Source organism: Phalangium opilio, unplaced genomic scaffold, assembly GCF_054372755.1.
Source record: "Phalangium opilio isolate 3A_F unplaced genomic scaffold, DU_Popi_V2 ptg000045l_1, whole genome shotgun sequence".
Taxonomy (NCBI): Eukaryota; Metazoa; Arthropoda; class Arachnida; order Opiliones; family Phalangiidae; genus Phalangium; species Phalangium opilio.
The window spans coordinates 3,981,611-3,998,880 of NW_028324168.1; the positions used below are offsets into that span (position 1 = coordinate 3,981,611).

The window sequence follows — 17,270 nt, forward strand, 5'->3', positions numbered from 1 at the left end:
TTTAAAAAAATATTAGAATTTAACCAACTCTAATTAAGAGAAGTAGCAGACAACAATTTGAAATTCCTAAGCCTATTTTCTAGATTTTAAAATAATAAAACAACCAAATCAGATTTAAACAATAATTAAGAGAAGTAGCAGACAACAATTTGAAATTTCTAAGCCTATTTTCTAGATTTGAAAATAATAAAAACAACGTTAAGCAGAATTTTAGGTGTAATTAGCAGAAATAAAGCATACGACAATTGACAGTCACCTTAAAAGTTTAGAACCCTATTATAACGAAATTTGATTCTTAGAAAACTTAATAGATACCGCCATAAAATTAAACACAATAAAACTTTCGATAATGATTTGAATTTCCACATATATTTCATAAATGATTCAAATAAAACTTGGGGGAATTCCAATGACAAATCATTAGTGGGCGTCAAGTAACTTAGTGAAAGCGTTTATTTTTAAAACCCAGATTAAGATAAGGGGGGAATGCAAGGAATTTTCAACATGGATTAAAATACGTTTATTGCAGTGATTCGCTGCGCTAGTCACGGTTCATATGAGGGAGGCCAACCCATGGGTCTCTTGGCCTAATTTGTTGTCTAGCAACTTCCCCCCACTTTTCTTTTATGTATTTTGATCTTAGAAAGTAAACTAGAACTATAGTACGTCCTCTAAAATATTTAAAAGTTTACCTCACTACGATCAGACAGGAACATCGGGAGCAATCGAACGTCCGATTAAAAAAAAATAGTTTTTTTTTATCGACGGTTTTGGTTTGACTACTGTTTATAAATAGGATTTTTTATTGATGTATCAGATGTGTATAATGTATAAGGTAAGTTTTATTTTAAATATTAACTAATTTGGATTAATTTAAAATTATTTTAGTACTTTTTAAAATTATTTGCAGAAATGTTTTAAATAATTTTAAGAATTTTTTAAAATCATTTTAGTATTTTTAAAACTAATTTTTTCAGATTATTTCTGTTATTACTTTAATAAAATTTAACTAATTTAAATATTAGTGCTAGATTAAGTTATTTAATGAGATAATTATTATATTTAAAGTTTAGTCGAAAATCTATTCTTACTTGAAAATATTATTTTGTAAGAGATATGATTTTTAGATAAAAATATTCATCTATAAATTTTATTTATTTTTAACCTAAATAACGGCAAAATAAATTTATCGATAAGGTCTATAGTTATTGAATGGAATTTGGAAAAATAAATAAACATATAAATAAAAATTTTGATTAGCGTCAAAATATTAATATTATAACTAGGAAGTTATCATATTTCACATAAATTTAATTCCGAATCTTGCTTATTTATTTACAAACAAAATATTAGCATATAAATTAATTGAGAAGAAAAAAAAGGAGGTTAAAATGAAAGAAACTATTTCCTAGTTACTAAAATTTGAATATTTTATACAGATTTGCATATTGGTTTTATTACTGGCTGTAAGCCTAACCAGTGGTCAAGTGACGTATCTACTGAACCCAGATTCGAATGAAGTTTACACATCAATTTATAGTAACAGACCCAGCGATGGCCCGAGAGATTATGCAAATTATTACAGCGGATTAAACGGTAGACCCAGGAATCCAAACCCACTTGGAATCCAACCCATGAAGTACTTGGTTCAACTAACACCACATGGAATATTGAAGAGACCATTGGAAAGGGTTCATTTCAACTATGGCCCAACTTACATGTTGAAAGGTTACGAACCAATTTACGAAGATAAATAAAAATTAAATACAAAAAGGTTTGTTAATTAAGATAAATGATTCTTACATCATTAGATAGAGCGTACTTTTGACTTCAAAATGAAACCAAAAACGTTGAAATTGAAAGTTATAAACAATTTTCAAAATAGTTATATAAAAAAAGCTTAAAAAATATTTAGTCTTGCATATAATTAATTTACTATCTTATTAATTCTGGTCCGATTTGAATCAAGTTTATTTCATTTTGAAGCCAATATTCTCCTCTACAATGACCCATGCTCAAAACCCGGCTCATAACGATAATTTATGAGCGTAAATACAATTAAAACTAAGCTCAAAACTACTCGAGACAAATTAATATTTAGACTCGATGATGTCATACCTTTTCTTATTGAAATTTAAAAACGCGCGTCTCGTGACTTGCGTAGAAATTATCTTTTTAACAATAAGATGCGCGCATAAAAGAATTATAGTTCAGGTTTTAAATATTAAAAAAAAAAAATAATAATAATAAAATAAAAAAATAAAAAGTGGTTTAAGAAAAAAAAACGTCTCCCGCATAAACACAGTTATTTAAACTGACCAGTTATCTTCATATTCTGGTCAACTGGTCAAGGATATATCGTTTTTCAAATCATTATTTAAATCTGAAGGATTTGCATGTTGTTGATGGATGAATTGATTTATTAGTATAATTTTTAATCTTTTTTTTAATATTTATTTTTTCAAACGCCCAGTTTAATAGTTTATAAGATTCAATTGGTTAATTCTAACTCGTGTCCTATAGACTCTAGTGAACTATTTAACAATTAAACGCTCGGTTAGCCACAACAGAACCGTGCAAAATTACGCTAATATCCCTTGAAATATTTTATATTGTTGCAATAGATATTTATATTTTATGTGACTATTTATAATTTAAAAGGGGTTATATTTTATAATAACCTAGAATTAAATTTAAATATTAAAATCAGTATGAAAATTGAAATTGTGTCTGCTGAATTAGAGCCAATATAGATTTAGGCGAGAAATTCTTAATTTCATATTTTATTTCATATACAACGGAAAATAGGCCAGAAATATTTATTGCACTAAGCCTAAAATGAAATTTTGGGTTTACCGAATATTTGGCGCGAAATAATTAGGCCTAATTTGAATATAATAAGTTTTCCCATTAATTTAACCATAATATGACCTTCTAACTTTATAATTACCGTGGTAATGAGGTAATTCATTATATTTTAAAATCAAATTACATAATTTCACGTGAGAGACGCTAACTATTGTTAAAAATCACATTACTGCTAAGCCTAATTTGAAAAACGTTAGATAATTCAAAAGATGGAATAAAATTTCATCCTACTAAAAAAATGACCTTCGAGTTTTATAATTAAACTGCCAATTAGTAACTGCAATTAACGTTACACCATTAATCATTATGTCAGGTGAAGTCAAAAAGACCATTATAACACCTGACACCTACCGGCCTCACCTAAAGTACTTAAGCCTAAGTTGACGGGTGACGTGGATCCATATCTAAATCACATTTGATATTAAATGAACAATCGTGATAAATACGACCTACATTATTTTACTCCCCAGTTTTAATTCTTAGTTCAGTATTGTATAAATAGCATTAAATTTTCCCGTTAAAAGCGGGTTTTTTGGCGTGGAAATGTAAAAATTTCCCACACCAACTTTCATCCATTGACCCAAATGTAATTGTCGGTTTTAGATAATAGGTAACTCTGGGTGCCTAACACCATCAAAACTGAGAATTGTAGTGACGTCAACAATAAAAAAACCCGCAAATAATTCTGACCTTTAGAGAAAGTTCTTTCCTTTTAATTTATTCCAAAAATGAAATATTTTGAGTGATTGAATGCCAAACCCTAATTGGGTGTGGTACTTACTTTAAACTTGTTTATTTATTATTTTTGTTGCTAATTTGCTTATTTGGAAATATTGCGGAATTCGTTAGTTTTAGGGGTAGGTCTCTAAGCCTAATTCGGTGCCAAAAATAATTTTGACTGAGATGGTTTGAAAAGTTAAAAATAGGCTAAGCAGTTTTTGAAACTCGCAAGAGGCAATTAAGACTAGGCTTAGTATAATCTTAACTAATTCAAATAATAACATTAAAAACTTGCAATTGATTTTACATTCCAATGAAAAATTCACTTTCAAGGAACGTCGATTAAAACCAAGGTTTAATATTATTTTTTTTTACTAAACACGCTCTAATTTGTTAGTTTACTTTAGTAATATTTGCTACTTCACGGACCTATTAAAAATTCGCCACACATTATATACGGTCGGTCTGCCCTAGAATATTGGTTACGCAAATACTTAACGACAAACATGGTCATGACTTAATTAGACTTGCAACAATATAAGTTCATTCTAAACTATAAGCTATAAACGCCCTTACTCATAATACAGCCGGTTTTATTCAAATTTCAAATTTCGTAACTTAAGTTTACTTTCTTTATAAATTAGTGTCAAAGGCGTTTTAAAAATACATTTATTTCTATATGAAACGTCACTATATTCTCCTGTTTAAGTTTGCAAAATACTTTACCTTTTTCACTATAGGTGTATCAATGCGCTGTAGGTTTGTCAGGCTTGCAAATTCCCCTTGGACACTTCGTGATGATAATAAATACTTTGTTTTTATTATTTTAAAAATAATATAACTAAATTAATTTCGTTATAGGTTTGAAAATAAAAAATATAAAAAATGCTTTTCACCTCAATTTTTCTTTAAAAAATATGAGAACTCAATACGATCATGGGTCAAGTAGAAATATGAATTTATTTATTTTTAAAAACGTTTTCGCAATATTATTTTTATTTATTATTACTGTTATTTTATTCACATTAACTACTTTAAGGGTGTTACCTGAATATAATAAAACCAAGAGTATATTAACTAGGAGTAAGCTACTTTCATTATGAAATCGAATTTATAAAAATTTATACACTTTTTTGGAATAGTTCCGATTCGAAACTAAATCACTTCCGAAATTTTAAAGTTAGTTCCGATTATACTTCACACTCTTTGTGAATTTACTCTTGATAAAACTTAAATATATTAACTTAGTTTCTAATAAAATCAAAACCAAAACCCTGAGAACCGAATTTTAAAAACTTAAATTTTTGAACAATTCCTATTAGAAACTGACTTCCCTTCCGTTATTTTAACCCAAACGGAAGTTAGTTCCTATTATAATTCATATTCTAATTTAACTACCTACTAAACAACTTTAAAAGGCAGTACGCAATTAATCATTAAATTAATTATATTTCAGATTTCACGCTGCAGTAGGATGCTTGAACGTACTTATAGTTACTCTAAGATGTGTCAAAAATAAAAAAAACATCAACCTCAGCCATAAATTAATAAATTAATTTAGCCAAAAATATTTAATTTCTTTAAATTAGAATACCATGCCGCATATATTTTTGTGTACTTCCCTCACGCATTTATGTTAAAATAAAAAAGAATTAATGTTTTTATCATGCAAGTATTTCTTTTTCTTATTGACATTAACGAAAATCGATTATATTGCGAAATGAATGGGAGGTACGTATTGTACAATGTAATTCAGAACGTCCCATTGTATTTGTGGCCCAGTTTTGAATGCGAACTCTTTGTTTTTGCAATGGAATGAAAAAGGTGAGACACTAAGATTTTAAAAGTACAGTGTGGGATTCGATTCTTTTCAAGTCTCGAGTGTCCATTGATTTTATTTATTATCTTAGAATCTGTAGAAGAAAATTGGGGCCAAGGTTAGAATGCCGGATAATTGGGTGAGGTTTTTAAGCACTCGGTCCAAGATATAATTGTTGTTGTAGTTGTTGGATTTCAACCATTATTAGTAGAAAAAAGAAGTGATATCTAGTTTATTAGGGAGAAGGTATAAGATGCCTAAGGATTCGCGCGCCATAGTCCCAGTCCCCCTTTCAAAATACAACGGGGGGGGGGGAGGACGTAAAAGGAGGCCGGGCTATTTCGCCTCTCCTCAGTCGGAAAATATAACTGTAATTTTCGTCATTTGCGTCGCGCTGACGTGTGTTTTCAAGAACCAATGAGATGCTGGTTGTAATTTAGAGGCGGCGGGGATTAACTCCGGACCTGCCTATACGTTTGGACTGGAGATAAAGCTAGAAATGTGGATGAATGAATTTACACCTTCTCCCTATTAAACTAGATATCACTTCTTGGCAGAAATTAACCTTACTATGGGATTTTCTGGGTTCTCTATGAAATGTTTGGCTCATTTAAAGGGATTCTACGAAATTTCCAGTAGTTTAAAATAGATTCAATGAATTTTCCAAAAGTTTAAAGGAAATTCTATGAATTTTCCAATAGTTTAAAGGAAATTCTATGAATTTTCCAATAGTTTAAAGGAAATTCTATGAATTTTCTAGCACTTTAAAGGAGACCCTATGAATTTATTAGAATTTTAATAAAACTACATATTTTAGCGACACTTTTGCAATTTGATGCGAAACTAAACCTACAATTTCATTATTTGCAGCACAAAATGAAAAAAATTATCCCTATCAAATTAAAATTAATTGATAAATCCTGCCAAATAAATCTAAATTAATTTAACAAGAAATTAACCATTATTAAACGCGTTAAATTAATACAAAAACGTTCAAGAGATGGCAATATGATATTAAACTTCAAATTTAAACCTGTTTTAAAAACGTAGCGCGAACGTGCCTAGAACCTGAAATCGGTTTCAAATAATTCTTGAAATTCTAAAAAAAATATTTGTTATAGAACTCTGCGTTAGATGGCCATACAGTTTCATATTTAATTCAATATTAAATTCATTTACCTTATCATAACCGGTATACCTCATTTAAATAATTTGCCAATATAATTATGTAAATTATGCCTTACATAATGATAAAGCAATTTTTTAAATAGCTCAAGTTTACAATGCCCCCAAACACGTAATCAGTCGGCATGATATTTAAAATATCAGGTTAAAGGTTAATTACGAACACTGTTTGCGTGAAAGGTTTGAAGATATATTGCATAATTTTAAAGACGTGCAATTCAGAAACCTTTCAAAGGTATAAAATGAGTTGTTACGTATCCCAATTACTTTCTGGGTAATTAGGCGCTAATTACTAGCTATAAATATGAATGATATTACATCATTTGAAACAAATTAATTTGACCCAATCAAGGTTTAAAGATATTTTTAAATCTTATAAATTAAATTTTAAAAACCCTATTAAAAATAGGTTAGGCTTAGCGATATTAAACATTCGTTAATGAACGTATCTCATTGGCCGACTTATCTACTTCACCGCAAAAATCCATTATATAATATAGGTAAAAACTTCACGTGAAACGCAAACTAAATCACGTGCAAGAATTACAATATAAATAGTGCGCATAGTGTATTTCTATATCTATGATAGTGCGTTTGTGACGTCACAAAAGCAATATTTTATAAGCAGATGGCGGAATCAAGTCATCCCTGTACAGGGTGTTGAAAATATTAACAAATATTGATAAATATATTCAGGGGGAACTATATTTGAATTGATTTTAATCGATTAATCGATTGATCACGTGATACGTGGTTTCATAAACCGATTACATCCAGGGCGGGGCGGTTTTGGCAGCCGGCATTTGAAGTTAATCGGCCTCATTTTGTCGCTATCTCATTTTTTTTGGCCGATACCGGCGGAATTAATAATTAGAACGGCTTGGCAACTCTCAAAAACGACACCCCCTTTATGTCAGTATCAAGATAAATCTGGTGTGGGCTTCTCCCAATTTCCAGTTTTTACCGGTTCTGACAGTAAAATTTAAAAGAAGGTGAAATCTGAAAATTATATATCTCTCAAAAAGAGAAACTTGCGCTCGAGGCTTGAATATATATATTCATTTTTCAATATATTTTTTTATATTTTTGGAAAAGTTTGGAAATTATATGATTTTTCATTTTTTTGTGTGTGTTTCTTGCGTAAACCGTTACGTTAAATTTAAAATTGCTTAAAGTTGCTGTTTAATTAAAATTAAAATTACATATTTCGATTTATAGGTTTGAGAGAGGTGTATCTTTAGTTTTAAAATGATGTTCCTGAATTTTGGTATTTTCTAAAGATTCACATATTTTCCCAATATTTTCTAAAGTTCTCATATACTTTTCCAATATTTTCTAAAATTCTCATATATTTTCCCAATATTTCCAAAAGATACACATATATTTTAAAAAGATTTTCTAAAGATTCTCATATATTTTCCAAAGATTTTCTAAAAATTCTCATATATTTCCCCAATACTTTCCAAAGATCCTCATATATTTACAAAAATATTAGATTCCATAGTTAATGAACCTATCAGATTATCCCTGTTTAAACTAAACCAAATCAAACCAGAAATACTTCATAAATATTTATCATAATCCTAAAAATTCCTGAAAAATAAAAACTAACCAATACCACAGAAAGCCCTTGTAAATTGAAGATAATTAATGTCCATTAACTACTAATAAATAACCTACACAACATTCAATCAACCACGCCTATGAATCTCAAGTAAAACACTCTGAAATTTCACCAATAACATATCAAGTTAGCGCAATTGAAAGAACCCAAAATTCATAAAGATTAGTCTAATTGCAACAGAGCTCGACAAAACATTTCAAAGATGCTAAGATACTATATTAAAATACACCCAGTTAAATCCTGTTAGTAAACATGTCTGGATTATCATAAAAACAACCTGGTTTAAAACCACAACTAAATAATTAAGCAAATAATTAAAAACAAACCAATAAATTTAATGGGAGATTTTGGACTATATAAGCACACCTCAGGTTGACCAAAATATCAAACCAACTTCTAACACTCAAACTATTCTTGTGAACTTCACAGAAAACCTTTTCTTCAATATGAACAGTCTCGTAAGTATTATGACCATTACCTGATAAGTACTTGGAATTAATTATTAATTATTTGTTTAAATAGTTTATCATTGCTTTGGTCGGTATGTTGGTCGTTGCCGCCAACGCTGGAATCATAGCTGCTCCTTGGGGAGTTGCCGCTCCATGGAGAGCCGCTGCCCCATGGGGAGTTGCCGCTCCTTGGGGAGCCGCTGCTCCATGGGGAGCTGCCGCTCCCTGGGGTGCTCCTTGGGGTGCCGCACCTTGGGCAGGTAAATATCTACACCATATCTTGGTTTATAAGCTTGTGACAAGCCCAATTTTAATGAACACATGATTTTAATTTAGCCCCATGGACCGCCCGGGCCGCCATTGCCCCATGGGGAGCCGCTAAGATCATTGGTTAACTTGGTAAGTATATTTTCTTAAGCACCTTTATGAACAACCCCCTTAACGAAATATCTAGAACAGACACACAGACATAATATCTAGGACAATATCATTACTTTCTATAGACTTGATTTTAAAACCCATAACAAGTAAACCGGCTCCAATAATCGAGGTCGATAATTTTTTTTTATTTTTTTTTTAAATAGCTATTAGTAATTTTTGGCAGGTAGATTTATGTAAGGTATTTTTTTATCAATTGATTCTAAATATATATTTGCATTTTTTCAGATTTAATTGTGCCTAACGAAACAAATCAGGATATCTAACGACTGAAAGCGGAGAGGTGGTGTTTGTGTCGTATTAAATATTGTAAATTAATATTTAATTACTGTACTTAAATGCCTTGTTAATAAAAAATTTGTTATCAATTATAAAATTTGAAATTGTCATTTACTACATGCCTATCTGAAATCCATCATTTCAGTCGAACATATTTACTCTTTGAAAGATTTCTAAAGATTAAATTCTACTAAATAGAACTAGAGCATTCGCTATTCGCCGCGTTATTCGCTCTATGGCGAGTAAACTTTGCCGAAGAGTACATCACCATATTAATTACAAAAATTCCTAAATCTTAAAAATAAAACTTTCAACTGAGCTTAGAAATTTTAACTTTAAAATCGCTTTACGCGCGCACAGCCCACTTAATAACGCTTTGGCTGCAAGTACATGATCGAGTGGGCTGTCTGTGCTCGTGTGATTCCAACCCGTGCCATATTCGTCCCATTATAAACTTTGGTGCGCCCATACGGAATCGAGTTCAATAACGAAAACTGGCTCGTGCAACGAACAGACATAAAATTAATTTAGTTCAAGAGATAAACACTAGACGGAGCCAGGCATTCTACTTTTAAAAGATAAATTTTATAAAAGGTAAACGTGGACAGGGTGTTGGCAATTAAGGAATTGATATGGTCAAGGGCAACAGAAAGGAACTTTTTTTGTAAGATTGCTAAGGTTGAGTTCGGACTTTAAAATTCATTTAAAAGTGACACTGTCTAAAAAACAACCTTTGTCTGAAATTAGTTTTTCTATAGAACGTACAGAGCAGGAACCATGGGCTTAGCAGCTACCAAAATTCCCAATAAGAACCAAAACATCAAAAATCATCTTTCAGTTAAAATGCATTTTTATTTTTTATACATAATTTTACAACAAATTTAGAAAGTATAGACACTTTCTTCATTCATATGATAAATTAGATAGAGTGTAGGGTAGGACCATAGAGTTATAAGTAATTGTTAAATTACTTAACCGATGACCTTGGCGGCACCATAACCACCATAACCGTAACCAAGACCGTGTCCGGCGAGACCGTAAGCTCCGACTCCGTATGGGGCGGCGAGTCCGGCGTATCCAAGACCGTGTCCGGCAAGACCGTAAGCGGCAACTGGGGCAGCGGCCTTGATGATTCCGGAAGATCCAGCGACAACGGCTCCATGGGCACCATATCCCAAACCGGCACCGTATCCTAAACCTCCGTATCCAAGACCAGCGTATCCGAGTCCAGCTCCGTAGCCAAGACCAGCTCCGTATCCGAGACCGGCATATCCCAAACCAGTTCCAACGACACCAGCGCTGGCGACAGCCACGAGGGCCAAAAGAGCTACGGCAACCTTTAAGAACAGTGGACACTTTGTTATAGAAACGTATCTTTCTTGGTAAACCCCAAGACCCTATCGGTTGAAGTCAAATTTAAAAAGTTCTTTAAAGAATATATTGCAATTGAAGATGGCAATTAACTTTTCCTAAGTACTTTCAGCTTAAGTAGTTACTAAACCGATTGCAAACCAATCGGAACAGCAAGTACTTAAGACTTAAAAATGCAGCACAAGAGGTTCAAATTGAATATTCTTTAAGAACTTGGTAATTTCAACCAGTTAAGTATAACTACCATGGAGTTCATGTTGAAGATTTGTTGGGTTTTTTTAGGAGATAATCCTTAAAAGTTGAATAGAAAGTGAATTGTGACGATTAAAGGCTCGAACTGGACCTTATATACCATTTGGTCCCGGGCTTTTTCGTAATGGGCTCGCCTACTTAAAACTAACATTCATTGGCTAATATTTGGGATTTGCCCTCGCACACCCTGGTACCAAGATTACCTTTTTTGACGTTTTTCTTTATTATTTTTTTTATAAATTTAAATTAAATTTTGTTTTGTGGCTTTTGTAAAATACAAACTAGTATTCAACGCCCTGAGGGGTAATTAATTCGCAATGTCTTATGGGATCTTTGCATACTGTTGCTAAACTTGCAAATACTGGTTTACGATTTTTAAAACACGCCTCCTGTATGAATACAACTAAACTTAACTTAAACTTCAGAAAAAGATTAGTTGTTTTTCATTAAATTTCCCAACCTTCAAGAAATTCAAGAAAAAAAAACTTGCATTATTTTTAAATTTGATTTTAACGAGATATACTGTGCTATGACTTAGAGACCAAAATCTATAATCAAGATCATGATGTGTTCCACTTCCATCAAATTTAGAAGTATAAGGTCATACTGGGGAAATTTTATTTAAAAGTTAGGCTTAGCATTTTGACATTTTTCCTAAAGTCACGCGATAAGTTAATTAATATTAGTTTAAGCTTGAATTTGATTTGATTTTGTTACTTCTTTAATAGTTAAGGATTATTTTTAAACTAAAACTCAGTTGCAGCGTATAAATTTAATAATTTTTTTAAACCTAATTATTTTCAACTCGGAAATTTGGCGCGCTTTAAAAAGTTGCAATGTCACGTGCTTTGTAAATGCAATAACTTTCCTTAAGCCTTGGTTTTGAATATTGGCAAAGATGAATTTATCTATATTTCATTGATTACTTCCAATTAATTCAACTTCAAATTTGCATGATATGAAAATAACAATTGCCCTAAACCTCACGTAAAAGAGGTTACGTAAATTATCAAACTTGACGACGAAACGTTCTACACCAAATTGGCAAAATGTCAAATACCCTAGACCCAGCCAACCTTACAAGCTATAATTTCAAGCGTTTTAAACGCATTGTTGGGATAATAAACAGTTAATTTACGGACTCTACCTCTCCCCTACCCACTAAAATGGCAAATATCCCGTTATGGTTATAATTAAATTTTTTTTTATCTTGTCAACAATTTAAAAATCAGGGTGTGTCGCGTTATCACATAACAGTACTTATTCTTTTGGCCCGGGATTTTTCCAAATAAACTAGAAAAGGAAATTCTTGAAGGTTGAAACAGGGAGTCTTTCAAGGTGTTTTTCGTCCCTTGCCAAAATAACTGGATTGCATCTTTAAGTTAGTCTCTAATCAAAACCGCGATATTAAAATGATCATTTAAACAATCACGGGTACCAGGGTGTGCGAGGACCAACCCATGGAAATGATCCAATGACGTGCGAAAGAAAAATGCCTTCACAGGGCGAGCCCAACACAACAACAAAATAGTATAAAAGGGTGTCGTATGAACCCATAAGATCACACAATCACTTCCACAGCTCCTAAGTTACTACACTTAGCTACAATCCTCAAATCAACATGAACTCCATGGTAAGTTCAGGCTTTAAATCGAACTCTACCAAGATACGTTTCTATAATTCTTTGTCCATGTCTATCAATAGATCATCGCCGCTTTCTTGGGCCTCGTTGCCGTCGCCAGCGCCGGAGTTGCCCCACTTGGCTTGGGATATGCCGGTTTGGGATACGGCGGTTTGGGACATGCCGGTTTGGGATACGCTGGCTTGGGATACGCCGGATACGGAGGAATTGGAACCTACGCCGGTCTCCCAGCCGCCGTCTCCGGCCCATCCGGAACCATCAAGGCCGGTAATGGAGCTATCGTTGCTGGACCATCTGGAGTAGTTAAGGCTGCCGGAACTGGACTCGTTGGAGCTTACGGAGTCGCCGGACACGGTCTCGGATACGCCGCCCCAGCTCTTGGTCTCGGTTACGGACTCGCCGCCCCAGCTCTCGGATACGGACTCGGAGCTTACGGTGTTGCCGGACACGGTCTTGGTTACGGATATGGTGGTTATGGTGCCGCCAAGATCCTTGGTTAAGTAACTTGTAGTTACTCAAACCAAGCCTTCCTCTCTGACTGTCTAACTTATCAAAAAAAAAAAAACTTTTATGTAAAAATGTGTATAAATAAAAATATGGCATTTTAACTTGAAATATTTTTGGTTTAAATAAGTACTTAATCCTATATCTTCTACATAACAAAACATCCTACAAATTAAGTCGAGATTAAAAATCTCATCTTTGAGTTGATTCAAAACCCACAATTATCATAAGCGATCTTGATTTACCAGGGTATCAAACAACACATCGTCTGAATCCAAGATGTTTCTACTGAAAGCCATCTCGTACATTCTATGTTTCAAGAAAGCTTAACTTTCACATAAACCCATGATGAACTAATACAAAAATAATTCCAAGATAGCTAACTATTACCTAAACCTTCTCTTCTTAAACAGGTAAAATTGGAGTAATGAAATTTAGTCTAAAGCTTAGCTCCATAACACAATGGTTTTGTTCAGAAACCTTAACAATAGGTGTACACAGGAATACACATAGTTACTAGGAATAATATTGTACCCCCAATTATGCCACGTTAATTTCTATGCGGGTTTTGTGGGTCGGACTCTAGTTCTATTCGTCAAGCGCCATTATTCTGAGGTCTTTAACTGTGATTTCATTGGTTGGTAGCAACACGAGGTGCAACGAGCAGCGAGATAGCAATGATTGAAATTCCTATTATCTGTATGCATTCCTGGTCTACAAAATCCTACATTACTTTCTTATGATTAATCAACCTTGAATATAACGATCGCTGTTCTAATATCTACACGCCCAACTCACCCAAAATCTGGCATTTATTTAACTGATATTTTAATTTTCAAATCAAAAACTCTTAGAAGTAATTGTTATTTAAATAATTAACTTAAAGACTTAGAGAAAAACGCTTTCCTTTAACTACAACTATGGCGAGTTATGGGTCAAAGGTCAAAGGGAAACAAAGGGCATTCGATAATTATATTGCTATTGGCATCTAAAAAAAATTCGGAACCATTAAATAAAAAATTAGGGTGTGTCTAGTAATCATCCATAACTAGATGCTTACTTTCCGGGATTTTTCCAAAACAAAGTTGAAAAAATGACAAAAACAATAACGGGAATTATTGAAGGTTAATACTAGGAGACTTAACATTTTCAAGGCGTTCTTTTAGATTCCAACCAAAGTAACTGGAATGCGTTATTAAGATTACTCTCTAATCAAAATACCGATATTAAAATGGTCATGAAATTATGGATAGTCTAGTCTTGTGCCAGGGTGTGCTAGGACCAACCCATAGGGGATCTCCAATGACGCGCGAAAGAAACCTGCCTTCACAGGGCGAGCCCAAAACGCAACAAAATAGTATAAAAGGGTGTCGTATGAACCCATAAGATCACACAATCACTTCTACAGCTTCTAAGTAACTACACTTAGCTCCAATCCTCAAATCAACATGAACTCCATGGTAAGTTGAGACTTTAAACCAAACTCTACCAAGATACGTTTCTATAACACATTTGTCCACGTCTATCAATAGATCATCACCGCTTTCTTGGGCCTCGTTGCCGTCGCCAGCGCCGGAGTTGCCCCACTTGGCTTGGGATATGCCGGTTTGGGATACGGCGGTTTGGGACATGCCGGTTTGGGATACGCTGGCTTGGGATACGCCGGATACGGAGGTATTGGAACCTACGCCGGTCTCCCAGCCGCCGTCTCCGGCCCATCCGGAACCATCAAGGCCGGTAATGGAGCTATCGTTGCTGGACCATCTGGAGTAGTTAAGGCTGCCGGAACTGGAATCGTTGGAGCTTACGGAGTCGCCGGACACGGTCTCGGATACGCCGCCCCAGCTCTTGGACTCGGTTATGGACTCGCCGCCCCAGCCCTTGGATACGGAGTCGGAGCTTACGGTGTTGCCGGACACGGTCTTGGTTACGGATATGGTGGTTATGGTGCCGCCAAGATCCTCGGTTAAGTAACTTGTAGTTGCTCAAACCTAGCCTTCCTATCAGACTGATTAATTTATCAAAAAACCTTTTATGTAAAAATGTGTATAAATAAAATAATGGCATTTTAACTTGAAATATTTTTGGTCTAAATAAGTACTTAACCTACATCTTCCACATAATAAAACATCCTACAAAATTTGTTTGAATTTATGAAATTGGATCCAAGATAGTTTGTCAAGTTGAGAGATAAGCTAATGGAAAAGTAGTTCCACGATAGCTAACTATTACCTTAACCTTCTCTTCTTGTCCAGTTGAAACTGGTTTAATAAAATGTTATATAAAGCTTAGCTACTGATGGAAACAGGACACAATTGTTTAGTTCAGAAACCTCTACAATAAGTCTACACAAGAATACATATAGCTAATAGGAATCTATATACCCCCAATTATTCCACGTTAATTTCTGTGTGGGGTTTGTGGGCCGGAGTAGAGTTCTATCCGTCAAGAGTCATAATTCTGACGTCTTTACCTGTGATTTCATTTATTGGTAGCAACGCGAGGTGTAACAGGCAGCGAGATAGCAATGGTTGAGATTCCTAGTAGCTGTATGTATTCCTGGTCTAAAATCCTACATTACTTTCTTATGATTAATCAACCTTGAATATAACGACGGTTGTTCCAATATCTACACGCCCAACTCACACAAAACCTGGCACTTATTTAACTGATATTTCAATTTTCAAACCAAACACTCTTAGAACTAATTGATATTTAAGTAATTAATTTAAAGATTTAGAGAAAAACGCTTTCCTTTAACTACAATTATAGTGAGTTATGGGTTAAATGTCAAAGGCATTCGACAATTATACAGTATTGGTATTTATGAAAAATATTTTTTCGGGACTATAACAAAAACATTAGGGTGTGTCCAGTAATCATCCTCAACTAGACGCTTACTTTACGGGATTTTTCCAAAACAAAAATTAAAAAAAAAATTACAAAACCAGTAACGGGAATTATAGAAGGTTAATACTAGGAGACTTAGCAACATTTTCAAGGTGTTCTTTTAGATTCTAACCAAAATAACCGGAATGAATTATTAAAATTACTCTCTAATCAAAATAGCAATATTAAAATGATCATGAAATTATGGAGAGTCTAGTCTTGTGCCAGGGTGTGCGAGGACCAACCCCTGGGAAATGTCCATTGACGCGCGAAAGAAAACCTGCCTTCACAGGGCGAGCCCAAAACGCAACAACAAAATAGTATAAAAGGGTGTCGTATGGACCCATAAGATCACACAATCACTTCCACAGCTCCTAAGTTACTACACTTAGCTACAATCCTCAAATCAACATGAACTCCATGGTAAGTTGAGGCTTTAAACCAAACTCTACCAAGATACGTTTCTATAATTATTTGTCCACGTCTATCAACAGATCATCGCCGCTTTCTTGGGCCTTGTTGCCGTCGCCAGCGCCGGAGTTGCCCCACTTGGCTTGGGATATGCCGGTTTGGGATACGGCGGTTTGGGATACGCCGGATACGGAGGCATTGGAACCTACGCCGGTCTCCCAGCCGCCGTCTCCGGCCCATCCGGAACCATCAAGGCCGGTAATGGAGCTATCGTTGCTGGACCATCTGGAGTAGTTAAGGCTGCCGGAACTGGACTCGTTGGAGCTTACGGAGTCGCCGGACACGGTCTCGGATACGCCGCCCCAGCTCTCGGTCTCGGTTATGGACTCGCCGCCCCAGCTCTCGGATACGGTGTCGGAGCTTACGGTGTTGCCGGACACGGTCTTGGTTACGGATATGGTGGTTATGGTGCCGCCAAGATCCTCGGTTAAGTATCTTGTAGTTACTCACACCTAGCCTTCCTATCAGACTGATTAATTTATCAAAAAACCTTTTATGTAAAAATGTGTATAAATAAAAAAATGGCATTTTAACTTGAAATACTTTGGTCTAAATAAGTACTTAAACCCATATCTTCCACACAATAAAACATATCCTACAGAATTAGTTTGAACTTACGAAACTGGATTCAAGATAGCTTTTCAAGTTAAGATTAGAAATCCCATCTTTAGGTTGATTCAAAACCCCCAATTATCAAAAGCGATCTTTCTTTGCCAGGGTATCAAACAATCCAAGATGCTTCTACTAAAAGCCACCTCG

At 34.1% G+C, this 17,270-nt stretch overlaps 4 protein-coding genes and 1 long non-coding RNA gene across 7 annotated transcripts; 4 read left to right on the forward strand and 1 right to left on the reverse strand.

Moving 5' to 3' along the window:
- The first annotated feature begins 415 nt into the window (after positions 1–415).
- On the forward strand, positions 416–6,126 carry LOC149676832 (uncharacterized). Of its 2 annotated transcripts, none has more exons than XM_089838476.1 (3): positions 416–835; positions 1,440–1,774; positions 3,182–3,253. In XM_089838476.1, exons 1-2 carry the CDS (start codon positions 809–811, stop codon positions 1,755–1,757), a joined length of 345 nt encoding a protein of 114 aa, XP_089694602.1. In that variant the 5' UTR covers positions 416–808; the 3' UTR covers positions 1,758–1,774; positions 3,182–3,253. The 2 variants fall into 2 exon arrangements, with proteins under 2 accessions (XP_089694602.1, XP_089694601.1); XM_089838475.1 differs by lacking the exon at positions 3,182–3,253 and adding an exon at positions 5,045–6,126 and having other exon boundaries at positions 420–835.
- A 1,873-nt stretch (positions 6,127–7,999) lies between these two features.
- Positions 8,000–9,396, forward strand: LOC149676833 (uncharacterized). Its single transcript, XR_016366621.1, has 4 exons — positions 8,000–8,674; positions 8,739–8,925; positions 9,002–9,064; positions 9,332–9,396. It is a non-coding gene; the product is annotated as an uncharacterized LOC149676833 (long non-coding RNA).
- A 413-nt stretch (positions 9,397–9,809) lies between these two features.
- LOC149676834 (uncharacterized) lies at positions 9,810–17,040 on the forward strand. The gene is made up of 4 exons (XM_089838559.1): positions 9,810–9,976; positions 13,400–14,611; positions 14,684–15,116; positions 16,512–17,040. The coding sequence occupies exons 2-4, from the start codon at positions 14,600–14,602 to the stop codon at positions 16,940–16,942; spliced, it is 876 nt and encodes a 291-aa protein (XP_089694685.1). The 5' UTR covers positions 9,810–9,976; positions 13,400–14,599; the 3' UTR covers positions 16,943–17,040.
- Positions 10,215–11,657, reverse strand: LOC149676835 (uncharacterized). Of its 2 annotated transcripts, XM_089838471.1 has the most exons (3): positions 11,209–11,657; positions 10,998–11,139; positions 10,215–10,719 (listed from the first exon to the last, which is right to left on the reverse strand). In XM_089838471.1, exons 2-3 carry the CDS (start codon positions 11,007–11,009, stop codon positions 10,354–10,356), a joined length of 378 nt encoding a protein of 125 aa, XP_089694597.1. In that variant the 5' UTR covers positions 11,010–11,139; positions 11,209–11,657; the 3' UTR covers positions 10,215–10,353. The 2 variants fall into 2 exon arrangements, with proteins under 2 accessions (XP_089694597.1, XP_089694596.1); XM_089838470.1 differs by having other exon boundaries at positions 10,998–11,657.
- LOC149676836 (uncharacterized) lies at positions 11,961–13,411 on the forward strand. Its single transcript, XM_089838460.1, has 2 exons — positions 11,961–12,638; positions 12,710–13,411. Exons 1-2 carry the CDS (start codon positions 12,627–12,629, stop codon positions 13,145–13,147), a joined length of 450 nt encoding a protein of 149 aa, XP_089694586.1. The 5' UTR covers positions 11,961–12,626; the 3' UTR covers positions 13,148–13,411.
- Positions 17,041–17,270: the final 230 nt, after the last annotated feature.

Coding starts and splice junctions, on each gene's coding strand:
- LOC149676832 (XM_089838476.1), top strand. CDS start 809: ATGTATCAGATGTGTATAATGTATAAG. Junction 836..1,439: donor AGATGTGTATAATGTATAAG/GTAAGTTTTATT, acceptor TATTTTATACAG/ATTTGCATATTGGTTTTATT.
- LOC149676834 (XM_089838559.1), top strand. Junction 15,117..16,511: donor TGGTGCCGCCAAGATCCTCG/GTTAAGTAACTT, acceptor CGTTTCTATAAT/TATTTGTCCACGTCTATCAA.